Source organism: Apteryx mantelli, chromosome 14, assembly GCF_036417845.1.
Source record: "Apteryx mantelli isolate bAptMan1 chromosome 14, bAptMan1.hap1, whole genome shotgun sequence".
In the NCBI taxonomy this organism is placed as follows: Eukaryota; Metazoa; Chordata; class Aves; order Apterygiformes; family Apterygidae; genus Apteryx; species Apteryx mantelli.
In genome coordinates, this window is record NC_089991.1 from 12,220,867 (window position 1) to 12,240,000 (window position 19,134).

The following is a 19,134-nucleotide window of genomic DNA, read 5'->3' on the forward strand; positions in this document are numbered from 1 at the left end:
GATCTTCTGCTGTCTCCCATCCTGCAGTCAGCCCCTAAATACATGATGTTGAACTACTGCCTTTCATCCTGTCTTTTTTTCCACAAACTTCAAAATCTTTCAGTTCTTCCTGTACTATAGGAGTTAACACTGGTTGCAAGATAAATCCTTGGAGGAAAGTACATATGTACCTTTCCTTCCGTCCAGTTGTGTTTTGCAGTACAACTCATTATCTTCTCTTTAGATATCTCACGTTGACAACTTTTCTTATGTAGTCTTCATTTTATCTAATCATTTCCCCCACAAAATCAAATGATTTTGTGAAGCTCATTCACATTAAACCTGCCACACTTTCCTCACTTAGGAACACAAGCATCTTCTAGAAAACAAACAAACAAACCACATCAGCCTGGCATGTCCTATCTTTGCAAAAGCAGACAGTGCTTTTCGTCCCATTTGCTTCTTACCTGCATGAGTTTGGTTATTCTTCCCTGGGCTGGAGATAGCACTGTGTAGGGAGCAGAGCAAATTTAGCCTGCCTGATGCAGTATAACTACCAAGAGGTAATTCCTGGACTTGGAAGTAGTTGGTGTCTCTCAGCTGAGCTCATGTTTTTCTGAGTTTTGCATCTGCTCAGCATATAGAAAATCCCATTGACAGATAGCCTACTCCCCACCCCAGGTTGTTGCACTGTGCTCCTATGAACCAAAAAGCACATTATCCAGCAGTTTTCAGGGTCTCTCTTGACTCTTTCTAATCTCAATCCCATCCTTTCTGCACAGCAGCCTCCTCTGCCAAGAGCTGAAGGACTTGCCATCAACAGGATTAACCAGCTAGTCCCATGGCCCATAAGAAAGCTTTCTTCCTACAAGCATCTGCTTGAAGACGAGCTCAGCATCCAGAAAGGTGAAGGCATTGACAGAGTTTCCCCACGCCTAGTTGAAGTATTAAAAGCAAGTGGGTGCAGCCACGTTCCATTTCCTCCACGGGCCAAGAGTGGGGGAAGAGAGCGAGGACACAGGGAGCAACTGCAGAAACTGCACTGCATCAGGACAACAGACTGACCCTGCATCCACCCTTCCTAAAGCTGCCACCATCCTCCCGGCACTCCCAGCCTCCCAGCCCAGCTCACCTGCACGGTCCCTAGCATCGCTCAGGCCCCCCCAGCTGGCCCCACTTTGCAGCTAAGAGCTGGGGGGGGGGGGGTTAACCCTTTCCACACCAGCCTCCAGCCACAGCCTTTGCACAGGGCACACGGGTGGCCCCCTGTGTGGCACCTGGCAACCTTGGGAAGGGGGTGACAACCCTGCCCTGGAAAGCTGCCCCTGTGCCCCAGCGGAGGGAGGTCGTGCAGCTTTGTGAAATCCAGCTAACTGCACGACCCAGCAGGCTGCGAGTTCAGTCAGCACCCAGCCCACTCTGAAGGAAACCTAAGAGCCGATCAGGCTGCAGTTATACAACTGTCTCAGGACCCTGTCATATTGCAGCGGGGATGGGATATTCAGCATCTTGCCAAACCCTGCTGGGTGCTCGATGTGGTCTCAGAGAGGGCTGTGGCAGCGTAAAGCCTGCTGACGAGTCCCTGGGAAAATGCTGCTTGTGACGGCCAGGGCGGCAAATGCAGCCCCGTCTCCCGCGCCGGCGAGCTGCCCGGGGCAGGCTGGTCACAGAGGGGTTAACTGGTGTTTCCCTTTGAGCGCTCAGTGAGGGTGGTCCTAATAGTTTAGCTGTTTTCCTTGGGAAAGCACAATTTACAGCCCCCCCGGGTTGCCCTTTCATCTTGCCAGGTGGATTACCACACTAAAGGGAATGGGGAGGAGGATGGACAGGTCCTGGCATTTCTGTCTCCAGAGAGCTGCTCTTTGGGTTCGTCTTTGATCTCTTTGTGGTTGCTTTACTTTTAGATCGCTCACAGATGCACACAGGTGTGCGGGCAAACACGCGTGCACACGAAGCTCACTTCCAAAATATCAGCTGCTGCCCATTTAGAAAGATCAATGCTTTCTCTAAAAGGCCTTGTGTTATTATACTGTTTTCAAATGTCTCTCCAATATCCAGTTATTCCTCCCTCCAGTCAAAAATGCATTGGCAGCTAATAGTACAAGTCACTAAAAATCATCCACTTCTTAGGAGGAAGCAAGTTGGCCATGTCCCTTCCTGCTTTTCAGCCAAAGCAGGACTCCCGGTTATGGTGGCCGTTGGCAAATGGAAACATCACTGCACACAAAAGGGAAAGAAAACCACAGCAGCCTTCAAGTGGGCTTCCCCCTTATTTATTAGACTGAAATTAGAAATGCTGCTGCTGATGTTTGTCAAATAAAAACCCTAAAAACTGGAAAACGGGGAGCCGCTCCACCTGCGCGGCAAGCATCAGTGTGTGGGGTGGCGGGAGGCAGGAGGGACCCCGGGGTGCTGGCACCATCCCGGCCCCCGGCGCAGCCCAGCCTGCCCGCGCGCCCGCCTCGGGGTTGCCCTCGCCGGCTGCCCTGGCCATGGCTCCCTGGGGACGGGGACGGGGACGGGGACCAGGACGGAGCCCAGGCAGAAGGGTCCGGGAAGGTTTGCAGCGTGAGCTGCCTGAGTGGGTGCTGGGGCGAGGATGAAGTGCAAAATGGATAAAATGGGATGACTGGTAGGGAATTTCTCTCTGTCTCAAAAGAACTAAAACAACCCCAAGTTAGCAGATGCTTTGTTCAGAAAACTCCCTAGAAACCTCTGTTGTGGCCTACAGTCCCTTTGGAGCTGGCCCTGGGCCACTAAAGGCGCCTGCGGAAAGGTTTGGCTCTTGCCCGCCCGCCCTGCCTGCGGTAGCACCTCCGTGCCGCGGCTTTCCCAACACGCTCCTTGCCAGGCTCCGCGGAGGAGAGGCAGCGAGAGGCCGTTATATTTTAATAGCAGTAATATTCAGCGCTTAGGCAGGTGTTAGAGGGCCCAGTTGAGCCTTTTAGCGTGAGCGGCTGGTGCCCATGATTAGTCCCAGCGAGCGCCGTGCTCCCAGTACCCTCCCGAACTGCGACCGCACCGGGCTCGTTCTGCAGCCGTCGGGCGCTCATTGTGCTGCGGCCTCGACTTCTTCCCTGTTCCAGCCTGGTTTGGCTCTGGCCGGGAAGGGGTCTCAGCTGAAATCACCCGTGGGCAGGACTGGGGACCTCGCGAGCCAGGAGATGCCCTTGCGAGGCAGCAGCAGCGGTGCTGCCGGCCGGGGAGGCTCCTGGCCGCTGCGGGAGCTGCACCGGGAGACGCCAGTGCAATTTGCTCCCTGGGCAATCGCGTTGCAATCGCGACTGCAATCACGCGGCTGCGGTGACTTGCCGGGCGCAGCGAAGCTGCGGGAAGCGGGGATGAGCACCTCGCACCCCCGGGCGAGCGGACGAGCACTGCCAGCACCACCCTCGGCAGCTTTTACTGAGCCTGCGCCAGGCTGAGGGGCGCAAATAGTGATTTTGCAATGGCTGGAGCCCGAGAAAGGGCAGCGGCAGGCTGTGACCCCCCGTTCCCATCGCCAAGCATGGCTGGACTGGTCCTGCCTGGCTGGGAAGCCGCCCACCCAGGAGAGGGGGCCTGTCCGCCACCGCAGACCACTGCAACAGTGGGAGCTTCTCGCAGAGGAGACGGGGCCCGGGACCGGCTTAAACCACCCCAGCACCTCCCCAGGGCTTCCTGGCAGAGCACTAGGGCTTCTTGCTGTGCTTTTGTGCGCACTTTCATTAAACGCATCATGCAATGAGCTGAGCAAAAGCTCAGTGGTGCGCGGCAGGGTCACGAGGCAATGGGGAGAGGAAAGGGGTGTGGGAGGCAAGTAGCCCCCAAAACCGCTGCCATTCCTCCCAATTGCTGCCTTGCAGTGACACTTATAGACGAGGAACATCTTCTTTAACAAATATGAATCTAATGGATTAGGTCTGATCTAATTATGCATTCTGCATTAAGCCGATGCTCCCACCGTCTGTGGCTGCTGGCATAATTAAACTTAATGTACTTTTAATGATGTCTTCTTAACTCATGCATTCATATATGATTAGAATCAAACAGGACGAGCTGTCACAAGTCCATGAGAGCTCTTTTGGCAGTTCCTGATGGGACCCATGTTGCAATATTAATAATGCAGATTTCAAGGTTAACAACATTGGTTTTGAAGTGGGGAAAGCCTGTCACACAGTTTGAGTTAATCTGAGGCAACAAAATGGCTCCCCTTTCAAGTTCAGCCTCTTCCCATCCTATGCATGTGCTCCTGGGACCAGGGGAATTTAAGTTTTACTTTGTAAAGACGTAAGTAACTGCGCTGGAAGCTCTGGGCAGCAGCTGCCAAAGAAGCTGGGACAATAACTCTGCGGGCACCTTTTTGGCAGTTTACGGGGGGGCTCTCTGTCCTGGAGCACCCGTCTTTCCTCCTATTCCCCTTGCTGCTTTTCTGCGAATGGGAAGCCGTTTGTGCTAGGACGCAGCAATCAGAAGAGAAGCTCAACTTTTGTCTAGTGCTTGATCAAGTGAAATTGGGTTGGGTTCCCCCGTCCCAGTCACCATCAGCTTGTCCACAACTGCCTTGGCCTGGGGAATTTGCTCCCTTGAGCTGTGCACCACCTTGTGCTGCAGGGCCTGGTGAAGCCTTGAGATTGTGAGACAGGTAAGAAAGAGGTTCTCAGCATTTTCCCCAAATAAAATACTGAATTTCAAAAGACTTCTGTTTTAGTACTTGATTGAAGGCCCCAGTTCTAGCCTTCAGTGCTGTCTGTGGGGTAAGTAGGAACTATTTTAACAGCTGCTACCTTGGCACCAGAGTCCTACATGCAGCAGGTAACAATGGCGCAATGAAACCTTTTTTGTTTTTTTGCCCCTTTTTCTCTTTTTATGGAACAGTTTTTTCATCGGCCCGTGGCCTGGCAGACAGGTTGTCTTTTGACTTCCTGAGAGCAAGTTGTGAAATTGTCTGAAATCCTTCCAACAGGAAAGCATTGATTTATTACGCTGTAATACTGATACGAACAACACGGTGTACCTTTCATCTGAAAAGTCAGGACTTACAGAACACGACATGCCATTAATTCTGATGCCAGCTACAACAGAGGAGGAATTACTGCCAAAGGGATATGGAGACCATGTTAAACCATCCCTTCGGAGTAATGAACATACTTTGTGGCTGTTACATTATACCATATTGATCCTTAGGAATCAAAAGGTACCTTGACGGCTAATTTGGGCCATCAAAGGCTCCTGTTAATAACTGCATGAACATGTATGTGTGTGTGTGTACCATATAATTAGTGCATGAGAAAGAGATGTGCAAACATTAGCTAATTAAGCTTCTCAGTATCCCCTCCAGAGGGGAGAATTACTGCGTTTTGCTGCTCTGGAGATAGCTCTCCGCTTGCACATGCCGCGGGTGAGCTCCCTTGGGGACCTGCTCGGAGGAGGTGAGGACCAGCCCAGCCTCTCTCCTTCCCGCAGCCAGACCTGCCCTCCAGCCCCCGGCAGTGATGCTGCCCCGGGGCAAGCGTGCACCAGCGTAATGTCGGCCTAAGGGCACAGCCGGACGCCTTGGTGCTCTGCAAGATTGCGGCCGCCTGTAACATCCCCTTCCCTCTCTGAGGTGCCTGGCGCACAGCCCACCGTGGGCCGTAAGCTGCTGCGGTGCTGGGCGCTCCCGCTGACCGCTGCCTCCGGCCGCCGGCTCCCGGGCCCCGGGGCGGTGCCAGCCAGCGGCGCTCCTCTTCGCTCGACATGCAGGATGTGTCCTTCCAGGGAAAGGGCTCTGCTGCCCCGTTGAGACTCCTGTAAATCTGTCCTGACTATACTGGGAAACATGACTATATTTGCTTTTCTTCTAATTTTTTCTCTCTTTCTTTTCTAGCAGATTCTTGTTGCTGAGGAAACAGGCCCTGACATTAGGACATTGAGTAACATGCTATTATGTCACTTGACAGATTTTTTTGCCCAGGTTTCACAAGGTATTTGCATCTCACTCTTCCCAGCTGGTGAACACTATCTCTGCTTTTACCCCTGGACAGAAGCAACGTGCTGTAAGAAGCTGTTGCTAGAAGAGCGCTTGTGCCCCAGAGCCCTGCCCAGATCCACACCGCCTTCCCCCCCGACGACTGCCGAAAGTGCATCAGTTTTCATCGGTTCTGTAAATCTTTTTCTGTAATGTAACGCTCCTCACCTCTGCCACCCCCTTTCCAGTGACCCTGGGCACAGCCAGGCCCCTGCAGCGCGGCGCAGTCTCAAGCACCACGCTGCAGACGGGCTCCCTGCCGGCCGACAGCAGTGTGAGGGGTTACGGGATCCCTCGTCCCCCGTGCAGAGCTGCAGTCCCAGCTCTGCTGCCATCCCAGGGGATGGAGAGATGATTTGCTGTCTAAAGCTATAAACTGATGTGGAGTTATTTGGGGTAAGGCAACTACTGTGTGCAAATCCAGGGTCTACTCCAGGCTACTTTTCCAGCTGTGAGCACACTAACTTCATCCCTAGCACGCACTCAGGCCATCGGGACCATGTGCCTGGAATGGACAGAGCAGCTCTGCAGAAGAAGCTAGCTGGGGGTGTGTGTGTGGGGGGGGTCATCTTGGCAATGAAGCTCAGGTGACATGATGGTAGTTTGTACGGAGCCGGAGCTGCTCTGTCTGGCACCTCCTGAGCTGGGTCTGTGTGTGTGGCACCGTGACATCCTTAGGTCCCTGCCACCCGCTGTTGACTGAGCGGGCACAAGGGACACAGTGGCTGCCAGGACCCTGGAGCAGTGATGGTGCTGCCCGATTGATTTGTGCCTGCAGGCAACATGGAGGCACCAAGCCAGTCCGTGTTTGAGGTGGCCAGCAGCTACAGAAACGGTCAGAGATTGGGCCACCTGGCCCTGAGGACTAACCCGTCTCCTCCACGCTCCCCAAAGTGCACCAGGCTGCTCCAGAGCAACCCCGCTAGCGAAGCCCAGAGCCATGCTGCGGCTTCTCCCACGGCCATGGGCAGGGAGGAGTCCCAGGGTACCACACGCCGCCAGGCTGGGTCATCTGGGCTCTGACGTGTGGCTCCGTGGAAACATGCACAGAAACAGTCTCCTGGGCCCAGTGTGAGAAGTGGGTGACTGTGCCTTTCATTAAAAGCCCAGTAGGAGCCTGTGTTCACATGCGAACATCCCCAAGGCTCCCAAACCTTTCCGAGGAAGTATGTGCTGGAGCTGAAGGGGCTGGTGACATCCCCTGGGTCACCACAGACGCTGTCGTACGTGCTCACGGCCCTGCCCCGGCCCTGCGCTGAGCTTAGACAAGTAAGTTTTCCTCGCATTTGCTGGCAGATAGGGGTTCAGGCAAACAAGTCCAGTCAACTCAGCCTGTGCCCTGGCGCTGGGGTTATGGCCCTCAGACCACGGGACAGACTGGGTCGCGCATCTGCTCCTCACGTGCCACGCTGCAGGGCTTGGTGCTTTCAACTTCCTCAACTGCTGCAGATGGCTTTGGATCCTTGCTGGAGAATTCCATCCTGTTTCCTACAAGCTTCCTACATTGCTTTTACCTTTTAGTACGAGGGGATTTCGTCCTGCTTTTGTCAAGGCATACAGGAACATTTCTTGTGCAACTCTTCTCTGCAGCTGCACTGGGAGGCAAGAGTGAACTGTGGAGCACAAACAGTGTTTTCAGACAGGATCCAAGCCCACAGTGCAGCACTGGTTGCCTAAAGCAGGTGTGGAAGACCAAAACGGGCTGATACAACATCATCTGCCCTTGAAAACCTTCCCTTCAGGCCCCATGTGCTGGGAGTCTCTTGTGCTTCACAGCTGAGGGTTTGCATCCCCTTTCAAAATGTATTAATTCTGCCCCTTGTTGACTCTATCTTTAAAACTTACCAGTGGGTAAAAAACGTGCCTGAACATCGGAGACCTGGATCTATAACCATGGCCCTGTGGGAAGAGCCGAGATGCCTGATCCAAGGCACTTCAGCGTCTCAGTCTCCCCGGCTGTAAAACGGGAGGGATGACATGGGGAAGGGAAGTCCTTTCAGACCTGCGACACCAAGTGCCACACAAGAGCGTGACATTAATGATTACAGTTAACCCCAGCAGCTGTCAGCATCTGCATAAATGTCCAATCTCCTTTAAATTCTGCTCTCCTTTCCGCTTAGCAGACTTTCTGATGAGGAATTTAGCAGTCTAAAACTGTGTGAAAAATGAGTTAGAAATACCTTGAATGCCCCAGCCACTGAAACAGCATGGCAGCTCCTAGGAAAGCCACTATGGGAGAGGATTTTTGGACCAGTGCTGGTTCTGAGTTATCACTGAGCTGACTACATCTTCTCTCTTTGTAAAAACAAGCTAAAATCCTCAGACAGCCCTCCTCGAAAACTAATCCCACAAAACTCCAAACAAGAAGGAAAATCCTTAACTTTGAACCCAGTGAACGTTTTGTTTCCTGACTCTTGGGTAAATACTAGATAGATTCCCAATTTCAACCTGAAGCAGTTTATTTGGCTGCTGTTCACAACTCAGACACAGCAATAATCAAGGAAATCTCGTTTGATTCAGGTTGGCTAATATTGCCTGAGGGGTAACATCATTTTCATTTCCACACATCCAGCACTGGCACAAAACGGCATGGACAGGTATGAAAAATGGTTCGTGGATCCTTGGTGCTAAAATTTCAGCTGATATTTTCATTTTTGTGTAAATAATAAATACCAATAAAAATGTTGCTCGAAAAAAAGAGAATGTGAAAAGAAAAGTATTGCTGAGTTTGATCAAGCAAAATCCTTTGCAGTACTGCCAAAAAAAAGAAAGAAAAAGAAAATAAAAAAGAGAGATAAAACAAATATAGCTGTTAAATAAAAGATCCAGGTACCAAAGAGCAAAATTTAATGAAAGCCAAAACTGTTAAATATGGATTCCTGTTGAGAAAAAATGTCAATGTCTTTAAGAGTTTTACCATTACTCTATTTTTAAGAAAAGTGTAGTAAAAATACATATTACAAGTTAACATTTTTCCACGCTTTTGTCCTATTCCTCTTTTTTTTTTTTTTTAACCCCTCCGCCGATCAAAAGCCTTTGAAGACTGCTTCTCACATCCTCACGTCGCAGGCGGCCAGTCCTATCGCAGACGCGCTGCTTCCCACGCAGCCGGCCAGCGGCCCGGGCGGCTGCCGGCAGGGCTCCCCGTGACCTGCCACAAAGGTGCTAGTGTCTTTGGAGGCGGACGGGACGCCGCAGCTGAAACGGGTCTCGGCAGCCTGCTCCCACTGCAGTCTCCAGTGGGGTGGGGCCGCGGCAAGGGCCAGGCCGCGGCGAGGGCCGGGGCAGGAGACACATCTGGGGGTCCGGGCGCAGAAGCAGGCTAGCTTTTGGGATGCCTCCATCACGCTAGCGCTTACACAGAACTGAAGTCAAAAATAAAAAAAGAAGAACGGATTAAAAATAATGATAACCAACACAAAGTGACCTGAAGAGCTGTTTGGAGTGGGTGATGACAGTGCTTGTGTTGGGAGATGAGAGATGGAGATCACAAAGGTTTCCTTTGATGGAGGGAGGAAAACATATTGGCACAAGACATGCTGTGCCTGAGCTTAAGACCTTGACTCTTTGACTTGCCGGTCTCCAAAAAGTGGTCGTAGGACGAGTGGGTAAATGGAACAGATACTTCAGACCAGGCTGGTGTTAAAGGTAGTAAGCGTATTGCTCTGCGCAGACATTTGTACACTAATGGAAACTGGTATTCAGGCAGCTTCTAGCTGTACTTATGGACAGCTGCATAGACAGATCCTCCTCATAGGCCTGTGTCAATCATTTGCCTGCATGACTTTCTCTTCACCTGCCTCCTTTTCCTGCTCCTCACTTGCTATGTTGCACCTTCTTGTTACAGGAAAAAAAGAAAAAGGAAAAAAAAAAGAAAAAAGGAGAAAAAAGCAGCGCAGAACCCTCCAAATAGCAGCTCTGTCCCCAGATGGATCCTTGCTGGATCCTGTGAGACACTTCAAACTTTATTTGCCACTGGCAATGGACCTGTGAGATGGGGCAAGGGCGAGTGGGTCAGCCGCAGTCCCTCCCTGCAGATCTTCTGACTTCAGGTGCTCCTCTGGGAACCCTTCACTGCCGGGGAGGTGCCTCAAGCCCACTGGAGTGGGAAACATTCATCTGTCCATGCCAGTGATTCACAAAACGAACCTTTTGTGCGGTCCTAGAAAACCATCCTTGCCCCTTTGATCTCCATGCCTGCAGTTGGACTCCCAGCTGTCCAGGTTTCTGCAACGCTGAGTTTGGGATCAACAACTTGCTTTCCTGACTTGTGAATGCTTCCCCCTCCCTGCAGACACATGAGCGGGAATCTGCTACTTTTGGCTTTGTACCCAAAGTACAGGCCACATCTTGACTAGGGAGCTGAGCCTGACCAGCCCCAATGCTATCAAATGTCATGGACGCTTGAATGAAACTCTCGTAGGATTTCCTCGTAGTTTCTTCCAGGAAGCCATCTTGGCCAACTATCTATAAAATGTCCCTTTTAATTAGAAAAATGGGCATAAAGGGATTTCAGAGCAAAAAGGCAGGGATATTCCCATTGCAGCCCCATGACTTCTAGCATGTTTTACTGGTTAATAGGCAGCCATCTAGAAGTGGATGCTCTTGAGATGGTCTGTTCCCGGCTCGAGGTGGTTCCCTCATGTGACCACCAAAAAGGGAGCACACACAAAGCTAAGCAATGAAGAAATGGTTCACAATTGCTTATTGGCTCCCAGTGACCTAGGCAGGAGATTTGCTTGTGAGGGGAATGCTGCATTTACCTTTTCTCTTCCATAAACAGCAGCGTAATGATCTTAGACCAACCATCTGCTCTAGTCTGCCATGGATGAAGCTCTCCACTCCAGGCACACGATCCTCCTCTTGAACCGCCACTCATCATCTCTGGAAGAATTATCACTCTGTCCTAAGGTTACCTGGGATTTCCAAACTCACTCTTGACTTTGCCCCTGTAAAATAGCCTCATGTTTCTGTTCAGGTTCTTTTTTGCATCAAGTCCTTCCTTTTGCAGGGAGAGCTGTTCACAGCTCTGTCTGCCTTGTTGCAATAATTCTGCACCCGAGTTAACACAACAACCGAAGGCAGAATCATGATGGACAAAAGGGGTCAATGCTGATGCCCTGCAGGGAGTTCAGCTTGCTATTTATCGGATTTTCTTTTTGCTGTTAGTAGCTCAGACATTATGGTTTGCATCCCAAACTAAACCAGATTAAAGGGCTGAGCAGGGAAGGGGGAAGGGCTGATGTTACCCTGACACCACAGGAATTAGTAAGAAAAAATATATATATTGCACACACTAAGACTTATTAACAACCAAGTTAAAACAAAATGGCATAGTCCTCATTAGTGTTCCAGTGGTTCTTTGATCAGGGACGGTTCATGAGTCTGTTAAATCCCATTACGCTCTCCTTATTGCAGTACAGACCTGTTGCTGTTCTCCTGCCGGTGGATCTATTTGCAAAATAAAAAGGGAAATAGTTTTGATTTCCTCAGGAAGATCCATCCAATTGTCCCTTCTGTCATCGTCATTTGTCTTGTTGGTGTTGGGTTTGTTTTTGGCTCTGGAGGGGGTGGAGTTGGGCTGCCCCTGCTCTCACCCAGGCAATGGGTCAAAAGGCCAATTATAATCCCGTCGCTCCCAGGGACATGCCGGTGCTGTGGCTCATGCACGGAATCGTCTGCATGGATTTGGGGAAATCATGGCTGACCACACGTCCGTTCTCTCCACTGCCTCCCGCTGCAGCTGGCCTGGGAAGGGTTGATGTCCGTATGGCTTCGTTGATTGATTGCTGTGGGATTAAACAAAAACCCTTTTTAGGAAGGACGGGGGGATCTCCCCCTGTCCTTAGCAATGTTGGAGAAATTGCAGTATAAAGCAATGTTGTCTCTCTGTAACTGTTCTCTCTCTTCCTGCCTCCACTTGTACTCCTGCTTGCTGCATGTCCCTACTGCATCTGCTCTGTTAATTTGCACCTCTTCTAGATTCAAAATTAAATGTTTCAGCTGTATTTTGGGGCATAAAGCATACATGCCATATGCAGAAACTACTCAAACCTCTACAAACATAAGAATAGCCATATTGGATCAGATCAGAGGTATTATATTCACTTCCCCCATAGATATGCAATTGCTACTCCAGTACCGTTATGTATGGTGGACTCTGACTCACTGCAAGCATATGTTTAACTTTCCTCATGTGAGAAGTTGAGCATGTGCCTATGTTTTTGTCTGCAGTGATGAATGAGGTAACCAGGAAATGCAAACCTAATTTAGGAACCCAAATCTCATCTTCCTGTTCCAGATACTGTCCAAAAGTTTTGCCCGCTTTTGGAGATCTATGAAAACTTGTTTAGAAGAATTCAGCTAACAGATCGAGTCCTTTTGGTTTGTTTGCTTTTGCTTTTAAGCTACTTCAAAGAGGGGCACTGTCATCCCCTCTAGAATGGGATGTCCATGTGAAGAATTATCCAAAAGAGACAACTGCGGAAGAGCCAGTCAGAAAGAGTCACTCACTGGATTGCCAGGCCCAGAGCAGCCACCCATGCTTGCAGCATTTGCAGCTGCCCTGTGGGGCCCTCCTGGCTGAGCAGATCCCAGGTGCCGAGATGGCTGTTTGGGATCAGACCTCTCAGAGGGGGATTTCGCCTGTCTTTCTGGGCTCGTCTGGGCTCTGCTAAATGGTTTTGGGGAGTGGCCAACTGGCGATAGGCGCCAGCCAAGGGGACCAGCTTAGGCCAGACGCTAACACTGGGAGAAAAGGTTTTCCCTCGCAGTGGCTGGTTATAACGGGACAAGAGCAGCGCAAACTAACATTTACATGAATTAGCAGGTCATTTGGAGCAACACAGGAAACTAACACCAGGCAGCATCTGCTTAGGATTAAAACTACAGAACTATTGCATGCCGACACTCCTGCTCAGTGTATTTGTGACATATCTAGCTTTACAGTGTAGACAATTATAATTTAATTTTTTATATTCAGGGACATAAATTGCACACATTATCTTACCCTTGTGCTCAATGTACCTTTCATTGCCTGTAGAATTTTCTGAACCTCAATGGGAAAAGCACTATTGCACATTTTCAGTGAATTGGAAATGTTATTATTGCTGATAAAACATTAAGCGTGTTGTGAAATGGTGATATAAAAAACAAAGAAATGTTTTTGTTTTTTCCTGTTGATTCTGGGTAAGTTTCAGGGCTCAGGGGAGTGAAAAATCTCACTGAATTTTAGGAAACTCACTTCATACTCTGCATGCTCATATTGACTTCCTTGCTCACAGGAGTGCTCAAGGGCAGGAAGAAAAGGGATGCATTACTCTTACAAAAATCCCTTTGCACCCTTATACAGAACAGTAATGCCTTAGCAGGCATTGCCACTGCTAGTCAGCTGAGTCAAGATGAACTTATTGCACAGATGCTTCATTAAATGCATATCCCCAAGGCTCTCAAAGCTAATCCAGCCCGATCTTGCCATGCATTCTGAAATTTAGGCACACCAGAAGTCAGGGCTGAGTCTCCTGGATCATAGGAACCACATTCTGCAAGACCATGCCAGGGTAGAGAAAAGACCCACTGCAAGCAAGATCCATATTCTTATACTCTAGACCCACATCACCAGAGGTCCCATTCCAGGGCATTTACTTGGGAAAATAGTGTTCATCTAGGGCTAAAGGCTGGAAATCTGGTAAATGCTCTGTGCATCTAGCAGTTGCCTACGTGTAAATGGTGCCAGAAGGGGGCCAGCAAAGGGAACAACAGGATCTGATTCATTACTGCACTACCCCAGTTTTATCTTGCTGTTAACTGCTTGGGCTTTTTCGGATTTTTTTTATTGCAGTGGCTGCTGTATGACACCAGCCCCAGCAGACTTCATCCACGCTGCGCACGTGGATTCCCATGGTCTGCTTTCTTAATTTTAAGGAATAGCAATGTTTTCCCGTTACCATTGTGCTATGAGTTTGCTCTGTATCTGGATTTTGAACAAGAATTATGCCACACATCTGATTTTGCATCTGCTACCAACTTTGGCACACTTGACCCTCTTTTAGCTTCCTCTGATGCTCCTATTCCTTTCTAACAAGTCAAGTGATACGGTCACTTCATTATGCCTATATCTTGGCTTTCCAGCCGTGGTCTGGGCTGCATCCGTCTCTGAAGGCAGCTTTGGAGCCGGGCTGGTATCAGAAAGAAGGTGTGAAAGGCCTGGGAATTGGTTGCCACCTTCATCCGCTTTGATTCACTTCTGGACTTGTAACAAAACTCGATTAAGGCAACCAGCATGGCTAGTCCGAGCCCACCGATGAGGATATAGAAAACCCCTGCCACATTGCTGAGACTCAGAGCGCTCGTCTTGTCCTAGAAGAAAAAGGAGAAGGGAGGAGAGGGAGGGCACGTGGGGAGGAGAACAACAAAATTAATATGAGATTGCTCTGGAAGAAACAGTGCACAATACAGCAAAGTTGGCATTGCATCATCTCCCTCTATAATATTTGACATTTCTAAGAGCATTTTCAATTTTTAATTCAGTGTCTAGTAAATCTAATGTTTCCCTCACACAAACAAATAAACATTTTTTCAGCAATGTGACTCTTTGTAAAGGTTTGGGATCTCCATTTTTCAATCATCAAACTTAAATGCTTATTTACCCAAAATGCCTAGTTTAAATTATTGATTAAAGGAGAAAAAAAAAAAAATCTCTGCCTCTGTGACATTTGCTTGTCCCTGAAGTCTTGCCTGAAATAACCTGTTCTCTTGGAAATGCTCATTCCCTCATTCCTAGATTGTTTCCCCCGCAAATTCTGTTGCTGAGCAACACATCAAAATGGCTGTTTTTCCTTTTTTTTCCTCTCTCCAATATTGAGGTTGAGGTGACACCTGAGATGAGCTGTCCTCAGAAACTCATTTGATTTCTATGTAATATGGTAGTTATTTCATGTGTAATCAAGACTCACTGATCCATGTCTAAGTTAATTATTTGGTTCTCAATAAATAGGGTTATTAATGGACAGCTACTCACAGTCGGCACCTACGTTCTGATTTTACAATTGCCTAATGAATCCTCACGGCTCTCCAGGGAAGAGGCAAGTCTCAGAATGACTCATTTTACCAGCAGGGAAACTGAGTCCCCACATACAACATCAATGCTAATCAGTGCAGCTCTCAGCACCACCCCACGTAGACCAGGCAGAGGCTGGGGCATTAGGATTACGTTGGACAGTGGCATAACCCAAAAATTTATCTCAGCTCCTGGCTCTTATTTCTAGGTCATGCTTTCTCTTTGCAGTGGACCCAGACGGGGGTCCCCTGCTCCGTCCTTGTTATTGCTCTGCAATATTGACTCAGCACCTATTTGCTGGGCACAGGTTCTCCAGGGCAGGCACAGCAGGTTGGTGCAAAGCTATAGGAGAGACTAGGGTTTGGCCAGTGTTGTCAGTCCCACTCCCTGGGCTTGTCCTCAGCCCCCAGGCAGGGAAAGGAAAATTGCATGAGGATCATTTGAGAGCAGCCACACAGCCGAAGACTAATATTTATGCCCTCTCAAAGGGTATGCATCTAGGAATGAAGCCTCTGTGCGGTTCTTCATGATCCCTGCTACTTGATGGACACATGGACCGGTGGGTGGCACAGCCTGTTCCCTGCCCTTCTAGGACAGTTGATTCGCTCATTTTCTTTGGCAGGTTTTAAAACAAGCAACCCACACTTTTCGGGAAGGGCAAGGCTTCAGGAAGCAGAAAGATAGAGTGGAGCGATGTCAAAACAATATGAGAGGGTCCAAAACTGAACAGCAATGTGAGCACGGAGGACTTCCATTCAAAAGCCGTCCATCTGGCAGTGCGCTGTCGGGCACCGGCACTGGCTTTCAGGCAAATACCTTTTGCAAAAGGATGGTGTCTTTTGGAGTATTAGGGTTCACTGGCAAAAAAATTAACCCCCAAAGTATGAAAACATTTCAGTTTTCAAAACTAAAAAACCCCATAACTGAAGAGGACTTAACTTTGTGGGATTTTTTTTTTAATAGGAAAAAAATAGAGGGCTCCATTTAAAAATGCTAGAAAAATGTTTTTTATTACTTCCCCTTCAGCTGACCCCACTGCTCATACAAAGTGGCACAGCTTTCTGCCCAGCTGGAGCACTCGCTGCAGTCTCCAGTGCCATGGAGATAAACTTTCCATCCTGAATCCTTCACTGAAAAATGGAGCATTTTGGTTAGAGGTCACCCCTGCAGAGTTTTGGTCGCTGGAAAAACCTGTACAAGTGACTTCCCTTTCCATGCTTTGTTGACTGGCATCTCTGCTAAGAGATTCACTGCTGTCACCACGTGTATTACTCCCATTAAGTGTGACGGTCTCCACTGGTGGACAGGTTTGGTTTGCCTTTGGATAATCTTTGCATGCTGGTCAGTCTGTAATCTTGCTGATGTGTTTGATGTGCTCTCTGTAACGAGACGCTTCTGCAAACATCCTCTTAGTTTCTGCAGTTTCCATATCTGAAGGATTATTTATCTGGTCTTTTATAATCTGTCTTCATGCATTTTTCTCCTAGTCTTGACTGTACCTTTGTTCAGATGTCTCTTCTCTGCAGATTACTGGAAGTCACTTTTAAGAACTAGCTGAAACTTTTAAGGAGGTTTTTAGCAAAGATTTAGTAAAGCAGAGCAATTACTCTCAGAAAACCAGGTTACAACACATCATGTACCTTGCCTCTTCAGATTCAGAGTCTGAAGGGGCTGTACCAGCTTGAGGGAGAGACAAAGATATTAGAAATGGGCTACCCTCCTTGACATCCTAATCTGATGCTTTTAGCCTGGCTCCTTAATGAAAAGTGGCTGATGAGCATGTGCTCTGTGTTTGGGGAAAGGATGGGGACAGGGAAGGAGGTGGAGCTGCCTGTTTGTCAGTGTCTTACTGTTAATTTTCAGCCCATACATTCAACTTGATTTCACAGAGGGGTGGAGATCTTCAAGATATCAGGAACCTCCAAGTCCAAGGATGACATGGTAGAGAAATCACATTAGTGCTCTCCATGAAGTAAATGTATTGGCTCAATCCTTACTAGGCATCAGAGACTTCACATGGGTGTTTGACTTGCAGCCACAGATTCCTGGGAAACCTGGCTCCCTAGGCTCTGTTGCTCATGGGAATACCTGGCTTTGGGCTTTTGCTGGCCATGATACTTCTGTATTTCTGCCCCTGGTTTGGGGGTCACATTGCAACGGGTGACTTTCTCAGCCAACTGTAATGGCAGGGAGATCTGGCAGCTAGGAAAGGCTGCTATTTCTTAATTTCCTCTTTCCTCTGGATACCAGTGGAAAATCAACCAGTAAGTGAGAAGAGATTACCCAAAGTTATTTCCTGCACCAGTATTTCACACTATTAATCTTCAAGCTGTTGTAGGTGTCTTGCATTTGATTTGAAGTGACCTTATTATCATTATCATTATTATTATTAATGTGACAATTCAGGTGAACTGAAAGTTGACTCTTCAAGCAGTGAGGAAGGCCAAGGAAAACATCTGTTCAGCACAGCACAGCAGCAAGCAAACCTGCCGTGAGGGAGGGGACAGGCTATATTTCACTCCTGCCACCGTAATCATTTGTCCCCCAGGGAGCCTCTGTTGTGGGAAGCCAGAGGACACAGGCAGCTTCAGCAGGGCGATGAAAAACACCGAAATACAGGGGCATGGCTGATGACAAATCTTATTATCATGATTCAGGCTGAGAAATGAAATTGCTCCTGTTGTGTTGCTTGATTTTTTTGCTCATCTCTTCTTTTTCTTTTAATTTTTGCTTCCTTTCCTCTCCCAGTGGCCAAGGGACCAGACATTCCCAGGAAGGCTAGGAAGCAATGCATTCCCAGCCAGGCTTTTCCTGCTCTTCCAGTGCAGGCTCCTGGCTTAATAACACTCAAAATAATACAAATAAATATCCCAAATCTGTGCCAACTGCCTGAGAGGCCGGCAGGCCCGTTCCTGAACCTCCCCTGCTCCCTGCTTGGGCTCAGTGATACCAACCGCTCTCCTGCGGAGCTGCCCATCGCCAAACCAGCTTGTTAGTGGGAGTGTAAATGTCACCGCTCATCTCCCGCAGAGGCACAGCGCTGACGTGGGGGGAAAGATTGGCAGATGAAAAGAGAAAGAAAAACCCATCTTTCTGAAAGTGCGGCCTTGTTGCCGCAGCAACCAGGCACCTTCCCGTCTGTTCCTCTCAAACGGTGACACCGTGTCCGTCATCCTGTTCGCCATTATTTATCCTCCTTGGCTGAAAGGCGGCAAGGGCAAATTGCCCCAGCTTCCCCGCGGGGCAGCCATCTCGTCCCCCGCACAGCTGGAGCCCGTCTGTAGCACAGGATGACGGCACCTCGAGCTGTTACGGTCTCCGTGGGCCTGCTGAGAAGATGAGCTGTCCCGGGAGCAGGCGGTGGCTGCAGGACGCTGCAGAAGTTGAGGAGCTTTTACGGCAAACGCCAGGCCACCTTTCTCAGGGGAAGGTTTGAAGCTTGGCCATGAAGGACGTTGGGCTGCTGGCTGGTGTCGATGCTGCGTGCTGCCGTGGGACTGCCAGGGCACGGGTGCAAACCCATGCATGGCCACCAGGGGATAAGGCTCCAGCAGGAACAGACACATTTGGTTGGAGAACCAGCCCATTCCCCACAAAAGCAGGGCAAAGCAGTAGCAGGGTTTGACACCTCCCTCTGACTTTCCCTGATTTTACTGATTTTTTAACAGAAGTCCAGTTCTTGCCAGTGGCGAAGAGGAGCAGGGGATCCCCGTGGCTTTGATGAAGGTCCTCTTGGCGCAAGAAGCTGTCTGGCTGCCCCTGCATGCAGGCCCGCCTTGCCATCCTGGTTAGGAAAACCCCTTCCTTTCTCCCATTGCTTTGCAAAAGCCTCAGGAGAGACGAGAATCACATGCATCTGCCCTGACTTTTAGGGCCCATCTTGTCATTACCCTTGGGCAACTTGAGCTATCCCTTTCGAGCCTCCAGCACTTTGCACAGCTTGCCAAAAAAGCAGAAGGGCGGCAGGGAGGACACAGCAGACTCTGCCCTCCCTGGTCGCTGCTTGGTGCAGTGCGTTTCCCTGGATTTCTGGCTGTCTGGCAATGCACCCGGGGCAGGGGTGATCCTAGCTCAAAGGCCACCAAGCACGGCTGCCTAGCACCTCTTG

General features: G+C 49.4%; 1 protein-coding gene across 1 annotated transcript in view; it reads right to left on the reverse strand.

The window, feature by feature from the left end:
- Positions 1-11,589: 11,589 nt before the first annotated feature.
- GRIA1 (glutamate ionotropic receptor AMPA type subunit 1) overlaps positions 11,590-19,134 on the reverse strand; it is a 129,018-nt gene continuing 121,473 nt past the window's right edge. The window contains exons 15-16 of the mRNA XM_013953652.2: positions 14,192-14,326; positions 11,590-11,778 (exon numbers count right to left, since the gene is read on the reverse strand). Coding sequence (XP_013809106.2) covers positions 11,590-11,778; positions 14,192-14,326 — 324 coding nt within the window. The remainder of the gene's footprint in view (positions 11,779-14,191; positions 14,327-19,134) is intronic.